Genomic DNA, 18,920 nt, shown 5'->3' on the forward strand with positions numbered 1-18,920 from the left:
CAGTAAAAAAAAATTCTGACTCACCAATTAATCCGATGCGCAACAGGCGGAGTTATTCACGTAGCTACGATGATACTGTAACATACAAACATAAAATTCAAATTAAAGAAGCGTTCAAAATGATCAATATTTCAAAAGATAATTCTTACGCGCCTCTAATTCGTCTTTCAATAAAATATTTAGCAATGCGTACAATTATTATCTATTTACTGAAAAAGATCTTTTACAAGAATTAGATAATTTCTCTTTTTCTAATTATTTTTAACTTATCAAAATAAAACAATTTAAATAAATGGAAAAGAATTATTATGTAGATGATATTCACCTCAAGGTTGCTCCGCTGGGGCCCGATGTCTCTCCCAGACCTCCTCCTCCTCTCACCTCTCACCGCACAGGACACTCGCGAGAAATACTCGCGGATAATAAACTACAATCGCGCGTCAATCACTACGTCAACTACAATCACTCGTTGAACGTCGGTACGAGTCGCGGCGAAACGTTGTCGCTCGTGTAAGTAATTTCTTTCTCGTGAACAAAAAGAAATCCTCCGGTTACAGAGCGTGTGTGTTGCAAGCTGAATGTACGCCGAATATACTGTTTCTTCTCGTGTCGACTACAACGAGTAGCCGCAGGGGGAAGTGATCCGCGCAGTTCCTTGGGCCGAACAAACCCACGGCATTAAACCCGAGTTCCCGACACCGCGGACATACACACACAACTACACATACTCGCGTCAGTGCAATTGAAAAAAGACACGCATCACGGCTCATACTTGCGTCGCGTCAATGCAATTGGAAAAAGACACGCCTCACGGCTCATAAGACTATTGGTTCGCCCTGGCCGTTTTCGGGGCAGTATTGCCTGAAGGCCATTAAACATACGATGATAATTACAACGAGTGGGATGGCTGAAATGAACGCCGAGTGCCGTGCTGGACGCCCATACGTATCACCCTCCCGCTCCTCCCGGCTGTGATTTGACAGGTCTCCTGCAATGCGCCGTGATCGGTAAGTGAATAAGTGAATTGTGCATAAGAGACAAATGATTCGAAGCGCGATACCTACATCCCGAATCTTTAGAATCGTTGTCCCGCGTGTCGCAGTGAGACGATAACCTCGGAATTCGTGTTGTATCTCTTGCCTCCGTTTTGATTTCTACTTCGAATGAATAAATCGTGTATGGAAAGACGCTTCGGTGAATAGCTCGAATCTCTCATTAAGCACGGGAATTAATAATCTATTGAGTAATTAAAGAGAATGATCGCGCGTTTGGCGTTTTCACTTTACTTGTCGCGATCGCGAACGAGGGAGTGAGCTAGCTTGCTCCAAAATGCGTATAAACTATGAACTTTGAGAGTGCGAATTAACAAGCTCAACCGTGTGTATGCGAATACAATTTCGTTTTTCGTTGAAAAACACACGTAATTTGCTCGTAAGATTCGTTACGTTTACAAATGTTTCAAATTTATTTGTATGTGCTCCTAATCTAACTTCGTAGAAAATTAAAAAATTTTGTCGCGATCGTTTTTGCAGCGCGGTGATCGCGCATACCATAAAAAACGATAAACCGTCGTCGTCAAGATACTTAAAAATTATAAAACATTCTCTGTTGCATGTTCCCCAAATATTATTCGTTTTACTTACAAAATTTTCCATAAAGGCCTATTGTCTCGTATTCAGATTTTTAAATTAATAGGAGATACATATCTTTGATATTTGAAATAACCCAGACAGCACGTACAAAAGCGGGACATAAGACGTTTAAAAGACATCTTTTAGACATTTTTTTAGATATCTTACGAAAAAATGGCTAAAAGACTTCTTATATGTCCCGATTTTGGACATTGTGCTGTCTGGGAAGTGTGAAAGTGAAAGAAGAGAAAAAGTGAGAGAGGGAGAGAGGGCTATTAGATATTTAACACATAATATAAATAGGTATATAAAATAAGTTAATATATTTATCGATACATGTAAGATATAAATATTAAACTGATCCTCAACCAATTACAATCGAGAATATTTATATCTTACATTGCATGTATCGATAAATATTAACTTATTTTATATATTAATATATCTATATACAAAATATATATTTAGAAGAGGAATATCTACCCTCTCTCTCTTTTTCTCTTTTCGACAATGCCGATAAAACATCATTTTGGTGCGCGTCCGTGCTACATCTGCAAAAACTGCAAATGTATATACATCATATACATATACATATATGTATTACATTTGCTGATGTAGCACGGACGCGCACCAAAATGATGTTTTATCGATAGTGTCTGAAAATGAACGTGGCTACGTAGTACCAATTTTGAAAATAGATGTACTGGCGGTAGTGTATGTACAGGGGCTTTCGACCCACGAAAAAGGCCGGGATGCAGTTTCTCTCAGGCTTCTCATCTCTGCCGCGGCTAATCCAACTCGCTTTATCTTATTAAACGATTCCAAATCGAACACGTTTGTACAAACTTTTTTCTTCATTATGATCAATGTTCTCACCTCTTATATTTATTAAACTTTCTTCCTGAATCACCTTGTGTAGATACAATAAAAATGATAATAACAGAAAATGTTACATAAAAGTTAATTGTAATATTTAATGTGTTATATTGAAAAAACTGTTGTACAAAACTATTTTAACATATCCAGTTAAAAGAATAAAATAATTGCAGTGCATTGCAACATAAATCGTGTTGATTTCCGTAAAAAGAATAAAATGACTGTTTAGGTGAATAATAAATGTGAGTGAATAATAAGGGTTTCTTAACATTTTATAATTTTAAAAATGTTAAAAACGTTTTTTGAAAAAAAAGTGTTGAAGTAAAAAAATTCCGCCAAATAAAAAAAAAATATGAGAAACATTTTTAAACCCACCAACATAATAAAAGATATTTAAATAATGCAGTTGAAAAGTGAATAATATATCATACCAATAAAACAGTTTTTTTTTTTAATAAAAGTACATATCGATCGTTAACAACTTTATCGACAACTACATGGAAGTACTGAACGACGTGTATCAAATTCGTTCCCTGATTTATCAGTTGTTATTAATAGTTAACATTTATATTTTATCTATAGAAAAGCACAGAAGATATTTAAATAATACCTAATTAACATATTTCTAAAATATGCAGTTTTAATGTAAGTACTTTAACAATATTTCATAATTTTAAAACAGAATTATAAGGTTTGGTTCTAAATATATTCTATAGAAGGAAGATGATGTGAGAAATCTCATATTGGAAGAGACAAAGATTAAAGTGTAACATACCTCATTAGTTTTTTTATTGATGACATGTATAAATACGTGCTCTATATATAGGCATACTGGGCGTTTTCCGTTTAATAAAAATAATTACAGCGAAAAACGGCGCAAAAAGTGTAATATCAAATCGGTAATACAGTATACGACAACCATCAAGGTTGATACATGGTAAAACCACCTTCGAAATTTACGTATAAGTCGCATTTCTGGGTATAAAGTACTATCGATATTTATCATTATAGGAAATACAATTGATTAATCTTTAATTGACAGGCAGCGAATGTAGAGTTATATAAAAATTTGCGTTAAGAGCCGCGCAAACTGGATATTTTGGTCCGTGCTTATAAATTCATCGCACTGAGACTTGTCCATTATATAAAGGGTTTCGAAAGAAAATGCAAAAACTTTTAGTGTTATAGGCTCTTTGGCACGACTATCCGGATATGTTTTAACATCTCTTATTGATTTCCGAATTTATAGCTTCTGAGCTACGTTCGGCTATATAGGGCTATCAAAAGCTAACTTTCTAGCGTGCGAAAAGGATTTTCATGACAATTTTTTGTTCACACTTGACATATACATATTTATCCTAGCTTGATATCTGTTTATGTAGTTGCGACGATATTCTCGTTATAATTTGAGTCATTCTAGTTCTCAGAGTTTTGTGGATTTCACCGCAAAGAAAAATGTCAGAAAATTTGTTTATTCGTGTATAAACCGCAGTTATTTCTACTGTTTTTATAACATAGCAGTTCTAAAAGAATAACTTTCTAAAAAAAGAAACGAAATAATCCGAGATTACGCTATCGCAGTTGGTACTATTTCAACTTCTTGTGAAGTGTCACTTAGCATTAAAGTAGCCGTCGTTTGCTGCCGAGAATTCTGATCGATGCCTCTGGTGCTCGGCGGAACGTACGTCCACCATGCCAAGAAAAAGAAGAGCAGCGAAGCCGCTTTCCCAATAAATGCCAGTGCGAGCATGTATCTATGTAACGAAATCGTATTTGAAAGACTTCGGATTAACCCGCAATTTATGTACACAAAAAAAAAGAAGTATCAAAGCAACTTATATGTATACCCGTATATATACAATCTATAATTTTGAAATAAGATTGTATTGCATTAAACAAAAAAACTTGATGCTTGAATAAAGTTATTTATATATAATTAAACAAAGTTTTATTTAATTCAACCCAAAAAAAGTGAAAATTTTTATAAAAAGATTATAGATTGTTGCGTGTATATATGAGTATATAAGTTTTGATTTAACACTTCTTTTTTTCTCTATAAGATCCACTGTTCGTGTAATTTACCAACCTGCTCATGTAATAATTGTCATATACGAGGCAAGCCCCTCTGCCATCGCACGTCTCGTTCCACAAGATGCAAGTGTCATCTATAAGAGCGCCGAACACCATAGGTGCCGGTATCGTTCCTAAAATCCGAACCTTGATCCACTGTATGCCTAAAGCGAACGATCGCTGATCGTCGCGCACGACCCTCAACGTTGACGAGAGCGCCGGCATTGTGCAGAGGAAAGTCATGAACATATTACAAAACGCCAGGACGATAAACAGCCACAGGTACGAGCATGAACTCGCGCAGGTAGTATTGATAGCCTCGTACTGGACAACGTCGCCGGTATCGTCGCTCGTCAAATTCATCGCCGGCACGTGTATACAGCTACAATCCGTGTATACCTAAAAGAAGAAACGTCACGACATTTATTCGCCGCGTAAAAATGAAATTCCGCTATTCCAGAAGTATACCAGGCCAGGGGAATATAGTTATATACTTTGACATTGTTTATCGGCGTTTCCCGATAACAGCCAGCATGACAGGGCGAGTAGTACGTGATTCCATCGACACCGCATATAGGGTCGAATTGCGATCTGGAGCAGCCGCAGCCGTTATTGCAGGTGTTTTCGAGAGATAACGCGATCTTTCTGTAACGATACCATCTTTGTGTAACAAGTAAACGAGCCACTTTTCTAATATGCTAAATCCCATTACCATTAGGATAAATCTATATCAATTGTACAAACCTCGTGATGTTCTGATAAGGAACAGTCAATCCGGCAAAGTCTAAGTTCGGGCAGTTTAAAGCAAAACACAGCGTGAAAGCGATGCAAGCGGTTGTAGCCAGCAAACAAAATTTCAAAATGTCAGAGCAGGGCAAGTTTAAACGTTTTATCAAATAGCCGCCGAGAAAAGTACCGCCGCCTCCCGCCGGTACAGTCACCAATCCTGAAAAAATCATATTTTGTAATATAAACAGTATAGCGGTAATTAATCAACATGTCATCAATTGATACTTGTTAAAACTTCTTTACTGTGATTTGGCGCGTCACTTTCTTTCATATCGAATCATTTTCGGAGCTTTATGTAAATGATTCCACATAACGAGCCGCGCTTATATGAAATTCATGCTATATCTATACTACGATAGATTAATTGAATTGTGATATTATTCACCCATCAGCAACGCGGCCGAACTGGCACTGACGCTGAATTGATTTTCAATCAGTTTCGGTAGGAAAGCGGCAAATCCGGCGATCAGCAACCCTTCACTGGCACCTGCCAGGTTCAGCATAAAAAATGCCGGATTTCCAAGTAATTCGGTCAAAGCGCGCGGCAGCTCTCGTATCTTGGAAAACGCTTCCCCCGTCGCCGCGGTGGAAGATCGAGTCGACTTCTCGTGCGCTTCTGACACCCTATCCTTGGCTAGTTCCTCCGATCCTATTCAAACCGTCCGATCTTTTTACAGAGTGCTTGGGTGTATACGTTTACCGAACATCCACCTGATATCTCCAAGTTTATTTCATTATTATTTTATCTAAGAGTGTATAAGGTGAGAATAATCGTACCGGGTAAAACTGCCGGGAACGCCAAAACCGGTATCGCGATGACGAAGCACATGACAGCCGCTGCCAAAAAACCGATCCACCATGCACCAATCCAGACATTACTATCAGAAGATAACCCAATCCTAAAATTCAACGGTTTTAGGATGCGATAGATATTCGATAAAGCATATTGGCAAGTCTTTTGCCTTTGGAAATATATTTAGCATTTCATTCTATATATATAGATCTCGGGATTTCGATACTCTCTATTTTGAGTTCCCTTTTAACGGTAATGGATGTAAATATGTGCAAGAACGAAAGTAGAACATCTCGATGCTCTCATTTTTATCTCGGCTGAATGAACTGACGCAAAAAAAAAATATCTGACCGATTTTTCTCCGCCAGAAAAAGATGTGCACCTAAGAGATTATTTCGGGCGTATTCGGGATCAACATGTTCTCGTTTAACTTTTTATGTGATGATGATTTAACGTTAACTATTCTAATTTCGCGCAATCAGAAATTCTCGTCCGACAAAGCTTAAACTTAAACTAACTTCTTTGATTAATTGCCAGTGCGAGATGCAGCGAACGTCTCTCTTGCGTGGCTTTTCGACATTGATGACACGATCGTTTAACCGAATAAAAGTAATTTTATCAAAGCTCGATGTAACGTATAATTGATTAATTAAAACGAAAATATATAATAATAAAAGAAAAATATCTTTATCGCAGATATAAAAAAGTATGAATATACCTTTCATTGAATATACCAATCTATATAGAATATATTTCTCGTAAAATCGAAGCTTACGCGAATCATGTTATCCAAATAAATATTAATATCAATAACATAAAGGATTGTTGAATATTTTGATAAATATTAATTACGAATGTTTATTAAGTATTTCCAGAGCCAGTAAAATTATGGAAATATATTGATAACACAGTGCTAAAATTCTCTGAAAGGTAATAAATACGATAAATACGAAAGAGAGGATAGGACACTTGATGCGAAAGAATCGATACTTGGTTCGAGAAAAGGAATAATTTATATAACGCCCGAAAGTCATTACTAGAGAAACGACACACGACCGTAGCTATAATGTAACGCAACTTATCGCAGGAACTTGAAAGTGAGAAAGCGGAAAGGTGCACGTAGAGAAGTCATTCATTTCAAGCCAGCTTGAAGCCAGCTACATCTGCCGCTGCTGCATCTCCGGCATGAAACTTTTCATTTACCTGCGAAATTAAACGCGGCGCATGCACGAACGACTCTACGTGCAGCGATACGGAGAGCCGTATACCTATTACGCGAATAATTTTGCCTTATTTTTTGTGTCCTTTTTCTTGAGAAATCTCGTAAAACAACAAAGATGTAATTGCAATCGCAAGAGCACCATTAATTGTAGGGATGCATCGCGATTCATTTCCATTTTATTCATTCCTATATTTCGCGTAAATAAGGCTTCGAAAAGCGCGCCCGCGCGTGTGTATGTATGTGTATGTGAAAAGATGCGGGAAAAATCGTCTCTTCGGCTAACGATTAATTTGATTCTCACGCGGTACAGAATGACTCAACGGTCGACGAAGGGGTGCGCGTAGCTGTGGGGAGAGTCCTCGGGGAGACGCGTAGGACAAATAGAACTTGATTGTGTCCTAAGTGCTGAGGGGGATGAGCCAACAGTTTTGAAGGGTAATATCGGCGTCGTCGTCAAACACTGGTTCGCCACTTGACATTTTCCCCACGGGATACACTGTATATCGATGGAGTTACACGCGCTATTAATCTCGGCCCATTATACGCTCTAATGATCCTGGGGAATATTTTTAACGGCGCGCGGATCATTAAAGGAGCGTGTGTGTTTGCGTTTTCATGCCTCTCGGATAAATATATATATGCCTTTTTCGAGAGAGGCGTATCGGGTGATACGACAACCGGGTGTCGAAACCGCAGAGTCGTCGTTTGATAATTACTCTTGAAAAACAACTAATCGGATCAATCGTTTACGCGCGCGCGCTCGCGCTATTTAATCGAATGCTTTATGTATTATCGTTTTGCAATCGATATCGAATTTCCCGCAAACTACCGGCACGGCGTACGCACATCGCTCGAATACTAGTGGCGAAATGAGGAATATGCGCATTTGCATTCCATCAGATCGGTGAGTTATTCGCGTTCGAAACCGCGCGCGTCGACACGCGCGTTATCCGTATCGTGTCCGTACATACACGGCGCGGCGGTGTGTACGCGTATATTCGGTCGTCGGAGAGATAGACGCGAACGACCGATAAATCCTCGCGAGAATTTAATAAAGTTGCCGCTGACGCGCGACTAAACGTTCTCGTGTGTTATCAGGGAAAAAAAAGGTGTGGGAAATACGTTTAGCGTGACAACGGGAAGAGACGAATTCCGATGCCGCGGTCGTTACACGTTTTTCCCCTGTCTTCGTTTGACGCGACTACATTCTGTAACTACTCATTGCACAAATAAAACACCCCAACGAACTCTCATTCTCTTCTTGAAGAAATAAAGATATCTGAGATATATATATTTGTTAATAACAGAAGATAGCGCGCGCCCGTACATCTATTTAAATATTAAAATACTTACGTTGAAGAATCCACCGTAAGAAAGTCTGTATAAATTTTCAGTAGTTCGCCACCGACAACGTAGCCTAATGCTGGTCCTATTATGGCCATGGTATAGTAAACACCTGGACACACGATACATTTTGTTTTATTAAAATCGATCGAGAAAAAGTTGACATATACACTAAGAAAAAAAAAGTTGTTAACTTAAAATGAGTTCAACTGATTACTATTTTTTTAATTGAAATATTTAACTATTTAAAGTTTAAATACGACATGTTTTTAACATGATGTAATTTGACTTAAATATTTCAATTTAAAAAATGGTAATTAATTGAAGGCATTTAGTTAAGTTAACAACTGTTTGTTTTTTTTCCAGTATGTACTCAATACAAACATATGTACTTGAGTTGCTTATGCGCGTCTTACCTAGATACACCGAAGACATCTTCTTCGAAACATTTTCGTCTAGATACGTAACTCCGAGGGTATAAAAGGGTGCCGCACCGGCGCCATGTAACAGCTGAGCTACCAGAAATATGGTTAAGTACACGCCACTGTAAGGCTCTAGCTCCGCTTGTACGGTAGATTGATCCGTGCAGGATATCTGAGTGGCCGAAATAATGATAAATCTGGCGTCGCCGGTTCACTAGGCAAACTACGTAAATAGAAGTGGGAAAAATCGAGAAAAGCACGGTATTACAAACAAGTTTCGATTAGTCGCAACGCACGCATTTAATTACGTGTATTGTGTTTATTATCGATTGTGATGTAAATTTCGTTTAGGAGAGAATTTAACGTGTGGTCTCGACGTGATATAACCGGTGTATTATTGGAAAGGTGTTACGGGACACGCCGCCGCGCCGAGCCTTCTCGATTAAACTTGTCACGTTGGTGATAAAGTAAACCGGATATGTAAATGGAGAATTTAAATACTGTAGTTTAATTTGTTTCGCTTACCGAGTGGCTCGATATATTGCTGACACTTTGGCATGTGTTCTCTGTTTGCTGACCCCCTCTATATGGTCCGGCAAGATAATGCGGAGACGCAAACAGCAGGCTACCTATACCTAAGACTAGAATTCCTATGCCGATATACCTACGACAGTCCAGAACATCCGATTGAAACAGGGTAAATTTAAACATTTAAAGAATGCGATTAATTCTAGACTGTATTTTCAAAGTCAAATCAAACAAAAAGTGGAATAAATCATTGTTGAATACGCGCTGTTTGACAGTGCTAGCTTTTTTTTTAATTGGATAAAGTAATTTTAGAGAAACTATCTCCAGCCGACGAGGTTCAAGATCTCCGGAAGGGCTATCGATTGTCGATTACGCGGGCGAGGGGTTCCGAGGCGTTGTCGCAGCAAAGAAAACAGGATGGGGGATTAACGTCGGACGGTGTCGGACGGACTGACGTTAGGATTAATATTTATGAGAGTCGTCGCGTAGAAACGATATCGGTATTAATATTAATGCGTGAGATAATGGCGCGCGACGACATACACGTGCGTACCTTGGCTTCGATGCCTTTGCGCGGCCGCCGAGATAGCTCACTGGTACGAGAAGAAGGAAGCTGGCTATATCGTATCCGCCCGCTATCAAGCCGGTCTCCGACGACTTTAGTCCGAATCTCCTTTCTATCGTCGTTATGACGACATTTACAAAACCGTTCACGACCATCCCTGGAACAACGAAGATACGTATGTGTGCGTGCGTGTTGTATGATATGTAACCAATGGCTCATTTGCAACCCATTCGATACCAACTTTATTTGCTGCACGAAATCCGGCAGTTTGTTTTACAATTGAAGAACAATTTTGCGACCCCCGACAAATTCCAATTACAAATTATTATACACGACTTTTCAATAGAGAACAAAAACGCGCGTGATCGTACGGACAAATTCTAAGAAATAATGAGAATTTATCAGTCACGCGCGTTTTTGTCCTAAACATACTGTAATTAATCTGTCTTCACGCGATGTATGTTTGCACACTTTTGGGATTTTAATTAATGATATTAATGATATTATAACGCACAGAAAACGTTAGTCTTCTTAACTTCTCTTACATTACAGGAACACCGAGTAAATGGCTCCCTTAGGATGCATTTTAGACATATTTTAATCCTAAAGAGAATCACGTCTGGCGAGAAAGAACACTCATTTCGTTGAAAGTTTTATCAGAAATAAATTTCTTACATTGGCGAATTTACACGCTTTTCAGCGACTGACGGATTTTTTCAAGTTTTTTTCTCTTTCTTTATCGATGTGTTATTCCTTCTTCCGTGATTCTTGATGTATACGCAAACTATAGACATCGGTCGGACAATTTCCTCGTTATCGTCAATCATCACCCCCGTTGCGCTTATTTTCATGTAGAAGCATCGAAATTGCGAATTCAAACGTATGAGTATTACCGTTGCCCGTGCGATAACATTGTGACGCATCAAATGCTATCAAGGAATTATGTATGCAAAGATACGACTCGCTCGATGTCTTTTTATAATAACGGCGTGCGGGACGATGAGAAAGTCGGTCTGAAAATACTCGCGTCTCTGACACTCGCGTCTAATCTCGGATGATCGGAAGAAAGTTAACGCTTCGCGCACCAACGCTAATGACAAAACTCGAAAGGAGAGACCGAGAGATTGAGGCAAAAGGTTTCATGTCTCATATCTGTCTCATATGTTTAACGTTTCAACTACGGCTGTCGTCAATGGACAAAACGAAAATTTCGCGAAACACGGCTGTCGTCAATAAGCGATTTTACGATTTTAAGATTCGTTCGATTGTGAGAAGGCACGAGAATATATACCCGTAGTTAAAAAGACTAAAAATAAAATTGCAGCAAAATTAGAGCAAAATTATCGTCACTGACAGCACTGGTTTCAAAATACGCTATTTTCCAATTAAAAATATTTTCGTTTATTTAAATACTTCTTAAATTATTTTTTAAAGAACTTTGTATTTTTTATTTAAAAAGCTTAACGGAAAAATAATTAATTTTTTGCACCAAACTAATATATTAACCAGTTAGCGTCTTCACAACATTATAATAAAAATTTTTGTTTTTGAGCAACACTAACAGGCTTATCAGACATCGCGGTGAGATTCGCGCCGAGCGAATCTCCGTATGAAAAAAAATCATCAAACTACGTACCTTGCATCGCCCCGGCCCAGCACAGCCAGAAAAGCGCCCATTTCGCAGTGCGAAATTTCTGCAAGTAAATTGGCCTGAACCAGAACCAACCGCATTTCAGATTGTCCGCGGTTCTATCCGTCTCCTTCGGAATTTCCGGCTTTATTTCCGGTTTTCTCGGGCCGTCCCCAAACTGTTCCGGGAAGCTAGACAGGGTCTCGTGCATGTCCGGCACCCCTGACTGTAAATTACATCGGCGAGGATTTATCTCTATCATTTTGGGATATATAAATAAAACATATTGCATATTGCATTTCGGTTTTCCAATATACGCCAACATTCGCCCTGCCAGCCTTATAAAAAATACGATATGCAAAATAAATAGCAAATAGAACGGATAAGAGTAAATTCAGCGAACTCACGCGGCGTGCGCAAAACGACATGATTGGCTCTAACAATAAATAGAAGAGAATATGCTACAATCTCTGTGACCTACGGTCTCGAGTGATAGCCGTCCGTATGCGTTCTGTACGTTTCATATCGCTGATGGTTACAAAACAAATATTAACCAGACGTTTTCTATCCTTTCTTTTTTTCCCAACTCTTCTAGCAAATCGCGACAGAATTAAAAAAAAACAAGAATCAATTGCAACACCGTACAAACGATACTTACGCTGAATGTGAACTTGTCCCTCATAATTGTCAATAATTTCCACGAAGCGAGATAAGAATCTACGTATTTTGCTTAGCTTTTACTAATCATTCTTTTATCTTTCGGCGACAGTCGGTCGTAAAAATCTGGCAAACATTTAGTACTGAAATATTTCATTAAAACATCAACAGATCTCGTCTCATTAGACAGAGATCATTTACACTTGATCGGTCAGAGATCGCGATTTCCGTTAACCTTCTTAAGAGAAACGTCGGCGCGCGGATAAGAAATGCAACTTTGGATTAACAACCTCCACTTTATCAATTGATAAGAGATAAGACAGTCAAACACGATTAGTTCACCGCGCTGCCTCTAACTTTTTTCAAAGCTATAAGAGTTTGTGTGCACTTCTTTTGCTCGATGACGAGCATTATTTATTCGAAGCGCCGTTACGTCCACTTTCCATCTTGCGCTTCTTTTTTCTCTTTTAATAATTTCTGTCTGTGCAAAGCTTTAATTACAATTTTCCCAACCGGCAGAGAAGCGCCGATAGTAAAACGTACATCGTTCCATCAGACAGTATCACGAAGATCGTACTTCATCTCATCGAACTCGTCAATTTCGATTTCGCGTAATCGAGAGTCGCAAATTAATAGCGTTCCCCATATATCGATGCAACCGCGAATATCTATCGTTTACACCGCATTTTATCGTTGTAACTTGTAACCCGCGGCCCACAATTTATTTCTCGATTTACTCGCCGGTCTCGAGTTGGTGCACCGAGTGGGTTTTCGTACAGCGCAAAGGAATTTATTGCAGCGAAAAACACGTCTGTATTACACTTCCATCAGGAAAATTCTAATAACCCGCAAACAAATGTCTAGTTCCACGCGCGCACGTTCTTTCGCATTCATTTTTCAGCCGCGTCAAATCGGAGCCGAGGAACGTAGCACATAGCGGCTAAGAGCGCGCGTCGCACGCGACTGAAGACTGAAGTCCGCACCCACGCTTCAAGCTCGCGCTCGCGCTCCTACTCTCACAGTTTTCCCCGTTGAGTTTAAACGCGATATAGACAACCCCCCCTCTCTCTTCCCTTATCTCTCCCCCTTCTCTCTCTCTCTCTCTCTTTCTCTCTCTATCCCTCAACCCACCACCCGCGCTTTTATCACAGACATATACCTTTTCTTCTTTCGTCCCCTTCTACCCCGGTTCTCTCTCTCTCTCTCTCTCTCTCCCTTCCTCTCCTATCGTTACCTACGACTTACACTGTACACTCTTCTTCCTACTCTTCTCCAATCCCCTATAAACCATCCCTACTAAGCTGTTGCTTCGCCATCAAGATGTACGAGCTACCCGATTCCATCCGTCATTTAAATATGATCAAGTTTATTGGCTTTTGCGGAGAATTTATACGCCTGGCGTAATAACGTAGAGTTCCTTGCGCGAAGCTCCAGCCGACTAATAAGCGCTTAACGTATATGTATATGTATGTACGAGGCTCGACATCGTTGCCCGCTAATTAACGAACGCTCGTTATCTATCTCGATCACTCTTTAAAGAGAGATAACACTTCTTTTTGAACATGGTGTTATCTTGTATGAATAATAATATTGCAAGAATAGATAAGGCTAATACTCTTATTTACATTATGTTTATCAACAGCTTTAACTCGATTTAAACTGCCGCGTCCATTACACCTTTGTTAAATATATAAGCAGTTAAAGTTACTTTTGTCAAAATCGTAGACTCGACTATAAATCAATTACAAGATTTACAAAATCGATAAGTGTTGATCTGACTGTGATTGTAAGAAAATTTTGTACTTAAGATTATTACACACTTATTATTACACAGTTTTCAAAGACAAAGTTTACAAAATATATATCGAATGTATTTCGGCTTAAAATTTGAATTTTGATTATTTAATTGCCAACGAGATAGCAATTATATTTTGTTTATCAGAAAATTCCATTCGCTGTGCGCGACTGTTAGAATATGATAAAAATGATCGATGTGGAACAAAACAAAAGATCTCAGATTTAACAAATATGTTTGATTGTAAGGAATTACAGATAAAACAATTAATAAAACAAGTGCACGTACATTTATATGAATTGTATGAGAAAGTATAATTCATAAATCTGCGAAAAAGGAATGGAAAGGAACGAGCAAGACGTCGATTAGGAAAGTTTCAACATTTTCGCGGAAATGCCCGAAATTTCTTAAGTGCGCGGGAGAGGCGGACAACTGAGAGACAAGCGTAGGTCAGGTCGGATATATCAAACATCGCGGACGCGCCTGAATTTATGGTAGCAATAACGCTGGTACGCAGAGAGGCGAGAAGATCGAAATAAATCACTATGATAATATCGTCTCTTAAAGAGGCTAGAGCACAAAATGCAGGGTTCGTTGAGCAAAAGGGGAATACCCTCACCGTGTAGTGTATTTCGCAATAAAATCGAACTGTTCTGCGATCGATGTGGCGGAAGTAGTCGAAAAAAAGTTGGAAAACGGCGAAACAACAGAACGCGAGCAGAATCATATGTTGACGTCGTTTTAAATCAGGAATTATGCGAGCGTAGGAATGAAAGGTATTCGCCCTCGCGGTGGCAGTTAATTACCATATCAAATTAAATATCACATCCATCTGCCTCGCGGACAGTGATTATTCGCTCGGTAAAGGCGGACGAGCGTTACCGAAAATACACAAAAAAAAGAGCCACATTACGCGTAATACGTGTGTAAGGTATACATACGTGGAGTGGCATATTTTATTACACAATGTAAACGCGGTCGAGCAGGACTAAACCGAGATTGCGCATGTTGCACACGAAAAGAGGGGGGAATGGAGAGGGAATGAGGGAGAAAATAAATACTCTTTCGGGGACCATCGCGAGTGCACACGTTTCACAATCCACGCGACCGCTTCGACATAAATTTCGTGGATTTAATAAAGATTCATGGCTTCCGCTCTTGCGAGAGTGTAGTACGGCTGCCGTGTATGGGTCTGCTCGTCGGGAAGACGGAGCGAGCGGACGTTGTCTCTTACGACGATCGTTTCACCCCATAGGCGCCGAATTTTCTTACGAAATTTATGCTAAACGCTTCTCGTGCCTCAGGTGTTACGAAGATCCTCGATCGAAGAACTGATGTCGCAATTTCGAAAAATTATTCGAGAACAAACGTATAATTTTTATCGAACAGGAGGAATTTATGACAAATAAATTTGCGACGAACGTCGCAATTTTCTATCCAAACAGGACATGTGGTGTGACGCCTATGACAATAGACAAACAACGACTCGTGTCGATGCTCGAGGGCGTGGACGACTTCGGGCGGGTTACAACACGATGGAGATCGCGAGAGGAAGCTTTTAATAATGTTATAATTTGCGGTCCCCAAGAAACACAGTTTGTAGCAACAAAGACAAATTAGAAGAATAAGAGAGATAGTCAGAATTAATTTTAAATTCCGATGTTACGCACGAGATCTTATCGCACGTAAACGTCACACGTTCTGTTTCTCCTCGTCGCTTTCGAGCGCGCGGAAGTCGCTCGATGTGTGTCCGTGCCTCTTGATACGCGCATCGCGATCTCTTTTAATCCTCTTATACGAATGCGAGTCACGGCACAAAACCTACTAGCTGACTGGAAAATGCGCGAATGATTGGTCGGTGCATTCCTCGTGTCGTTTCGAGAAATGACTGACATCAGTCGCGATTCGTATAGTCGAGTCGGTCGAGTCCTTTATCGAACGGATAAAGGGTCCTTTACACGCGGCGTAAAATATTTCCTGCCTCTCGCGATGATTATCCATCGACCGCGTGATGAGGGGGAAGAAACAAACCGGGGGATGGAGTCGATTTCTGCTGTAGTAATGAAATATACTTTCGCGGCGTCCCCTTTTCGCCGCTAGGTCTTTTCCCGTTCAAAATGAAAACGAGTGTCTCCAAAGAGCTTTGTGCATGTCTATACCGTCACGTTCGATATTCCGGTACGTTTCTTTATGCCGACACACGTTTTCTTCCCTGCAAGGGTTTCCCGAGCGAGAGAGCCGGTAGGCCGTTTCGTGGCGCGCGACATAAAGCGCGCCACTTGCCATTTAGATTTCCTCCGCTTTTGCTTTTTGCTGGGAAAAGCTACACGTTTCAAGCTGAAAATGCGGATATGACGCAGACAGGCAACCGGCGGCGAATAGAGATTTTATACATTCCCGTTGATTGTTGTATTGACGTAATACCCGGTGTAAATATGTAACCCGGGTAGTTGCAACAGCGTAAAAAATTTTTCATAGATAGATCTGTATAATTATATTGTAACTAATACAATCGTGTACAATGCAATATATATGCATTTTTGAAATGACGAGAGAAAATGGAAAGTTAACGGAAAGTCCATCCCTCTAATCAATCGACAACTTTCGCAACAGCGTTTACAGCGTACCTACGTCCGTGACCGATGCATTCCTAACAACTATATTCAGGAGTAACTCGATTTACGGGCGTATGCAAAGTGAATATGCCAAACAGCTTGTTAATGCAAATTAAACGGCACTCAACCGACAAACAGGCATTTCGTGAAGCAGATGCCAATTATTTAGACCGTTCGTTCCTCTCCTGTTCTCATCCACTTTCTCCGACATTGACGCGCGATATTGCTAACAAACGCAAAGAAAAAGTATTTCTTTCTTTCTCGCGCCGTTTCTCTCGAACAATTAGAGAACAATGTGACATAACACGATTGCGCGTGTAACCTGTTCTTTCTTGAAATTCTTCTCTTCCTGAAATTTTAATTTTAGATTATGTAGATTTTATGACAAACACAGATTTTTTAGGGGGTGTTGTAAAGAAATGGCGTGGTCTATAGTGGCTACCTCAAGAAAAAAACGCGTTTAAAACGAAGAACAAAATAACTTTCAACTCAAAATACATACAACATATTCAATAATTAAATCAAAATCAAAGTTTACTAAATGAAAAATGTTTTATGACAAAACGCAAAGAATTGTTAAATGTTAGAAATGCTTATTTACGAGATATTATTTTTAGAATCTCACTTATTATAAATAAATAACGAAAGAGATTACTCCGGTTTTTTTTTTCAGCCTCGTCATTCATTTACAATAGAGACCTTCAAGTAAGAGTCTGGCCACTGATCGACTGTGTGTTGAATGGTGTTGACAAACCATGGCAGAACCAATTCAAAATACAAAAACGAAAGCGTCAAAACGAATTCAGCCTATATTTGTTATGATTTGTCATACAGAACACGTTGTCATGTGTCTCTAACTAATTGTATAAACTCTATATAAAGTGAATTGTTTTTAAAGCTACCATTATTTGTCAAATTGGCCAGACTCTTACTTGAGGGTCTCTGCTTTACAACATGCCCAAAAACATCGTCAGACCCCACTCTTAGACTTTGTACACGCTTATACATAACAAATCTGACATAATACACTTACAACGAATATTACATAATTATACTTTTTTACATGTTAATGTGCGTTTACAATGGATTACAATGGGTAATATTCGCGATATTGCACTGCAGACATAAACACGTTCAAGTTACGTGTACAGTTTTGTTAAATAAACGTTCTTTTATTACATGCATTGTGCTATTCTGCAAAAATTGTTAAAAGGCTTACATAAAACAAGATTATTTCAGCCCATTTACTCATATAAATTGGCTGATTATTTATAAGTCAGCAACGCAAGTCTCTGTCTCTCTCTCCCCCCTTCGTCTCTCTTCTCTCTCTTTCCTTCTCTCTCCCTCTCCCTTTATCTCCTTCCATTTTTTACAATTTTTCGAGCTTTCGAGCACGGTCCATTAATTGAGACAATGTCGAAGTACGCCGTGACTTCCGCGTTCTGTCTCCCCCTTTTCCATTATTTTCTTTTTTCGACATCTCCGTCGTAACAGGCGGCGCTACTTCTCATAATTGCAGCGCAATCGCGCTCGGTTCGCTCTTTTCCAAGCTTTAAGTCGGCTCAAAACTGTTTCGTCCATACGAGCGATGTTACCGAAAATAAGGCATTACAATAGGAATGAAAAGCGAAACCTACACCTGCGTTCGCTACAGCCTACCCTATTCAAGAGTCTTGTCAGACTTTCTAATAAAAAAAGAACGACGGAAAATAGTACACTCTACTACGTTTCAACTGCTATTTTCAACCGTTACACTAACGTGCATCTTATATCGAAAAGATATATCGCATCCCGAGAAGAATATATACTGTCACAACTCAAAAATTCATAATTTTTAGGAGAGAGGAAAAACAAATTTAATTCAATTTTTTTTATTTGTGAGATAAAACGCAATTACAATTACAATAATTTGTTATAATAAAACTAGGTTATATAAATATATATATATATATATATATATATATATATATATATATATATATA

The 18,920-nt window shown here is 39.1% G+C and overlaps 1 protein-coding gene across 3 annotated transcripts in view; it reads right to left on the reverse strand.

Annotated features, from left to right (window-relative positions):
- Nucleotides 1–3,266: 3,266 nt before the first annotated feature.
- Nucleotides 3,267–18,920, reverse strand: part of LOC112452917 (solute carrier organic anion transporter family member 4A1-like) — a 21,937-nt gene continuing 6,283 nt past the window's right edge. For 2 of the 3 annotated variants that reach the window (XM_025013374.1, XM_025013375.1), the window contains exons 3-13: nucleotides 11,877–12,096; nucleotides 10,229–10,397; nucleotides 9,673–9,811; nucleotides 9,142–9,319; nucleotides 8,735–8,837; nucleotides 6,144–6,265; nucleotides 5,752–6,015; nucleotides 5,322–5,523; nucleotides 5,072–5,222; nucleotides 4,594–4,976; nucleotides 3,267–4,261 (exon numbers count right to left, since the gene is read on the reverse strand). In XM_025013374.1, the coding sequence (XP_024869142.1) occupies nucleotides 4,075–4,261; nucleotides 4,594–4,976; nucleotides 5,072–5,222; nucleotides 5,322–5,523; nucleotides 5,752–6,015; nucleotides 6,144–6,265; nucleotides 8,735–8,837; nucleotides 9,142–9,319; nucleotides 9,673–9,811; nucleotides 10,229–10,397; nucleotides 11,877–12,096 (2,118 nt within the window). In that variant the 3' untranslated portion in view covers nucleotides 3,267–4,074. Of the gene's footprint in view, nucleotides 4,262–4,593; nucleotides 4,977–5,071; nucleotides 5,223–5,321; nucleotides 5,524–5,751; nucleotides 6,016–6,143; nucleotides 6,266–8,734; nucleotides 8,838–9,141; nucleotides 9,320–9,672; nucleotides 9,812–10,228; nucleotides 10,398–11,876; nucleotides 12,097–12,528; nucleotides 13,455–18,920 lie in introns of those variants that run through there. The other variant, XM_025013376.1, reaches the window with a different exon arrangement.

The sequence above is a fragment of the Temnothorax curvispinosus genome, unplaced genomic scaffold, assembly GCF_003070985.1.
Source record: "Temnothorax curvispinosus isolate PA1 unplaced genomic scaffold, ASM307098v1 QBEX01003826.1, whole genome shotgun sequence".
Classification (NCBI taxonomy): domain Eukaryota; kingdom Metazoa; phylum Arthropoda; class Insecta; order Hymenoptera; family Formicidae; genus Temnothorax; species Temnothorax curvispinosus.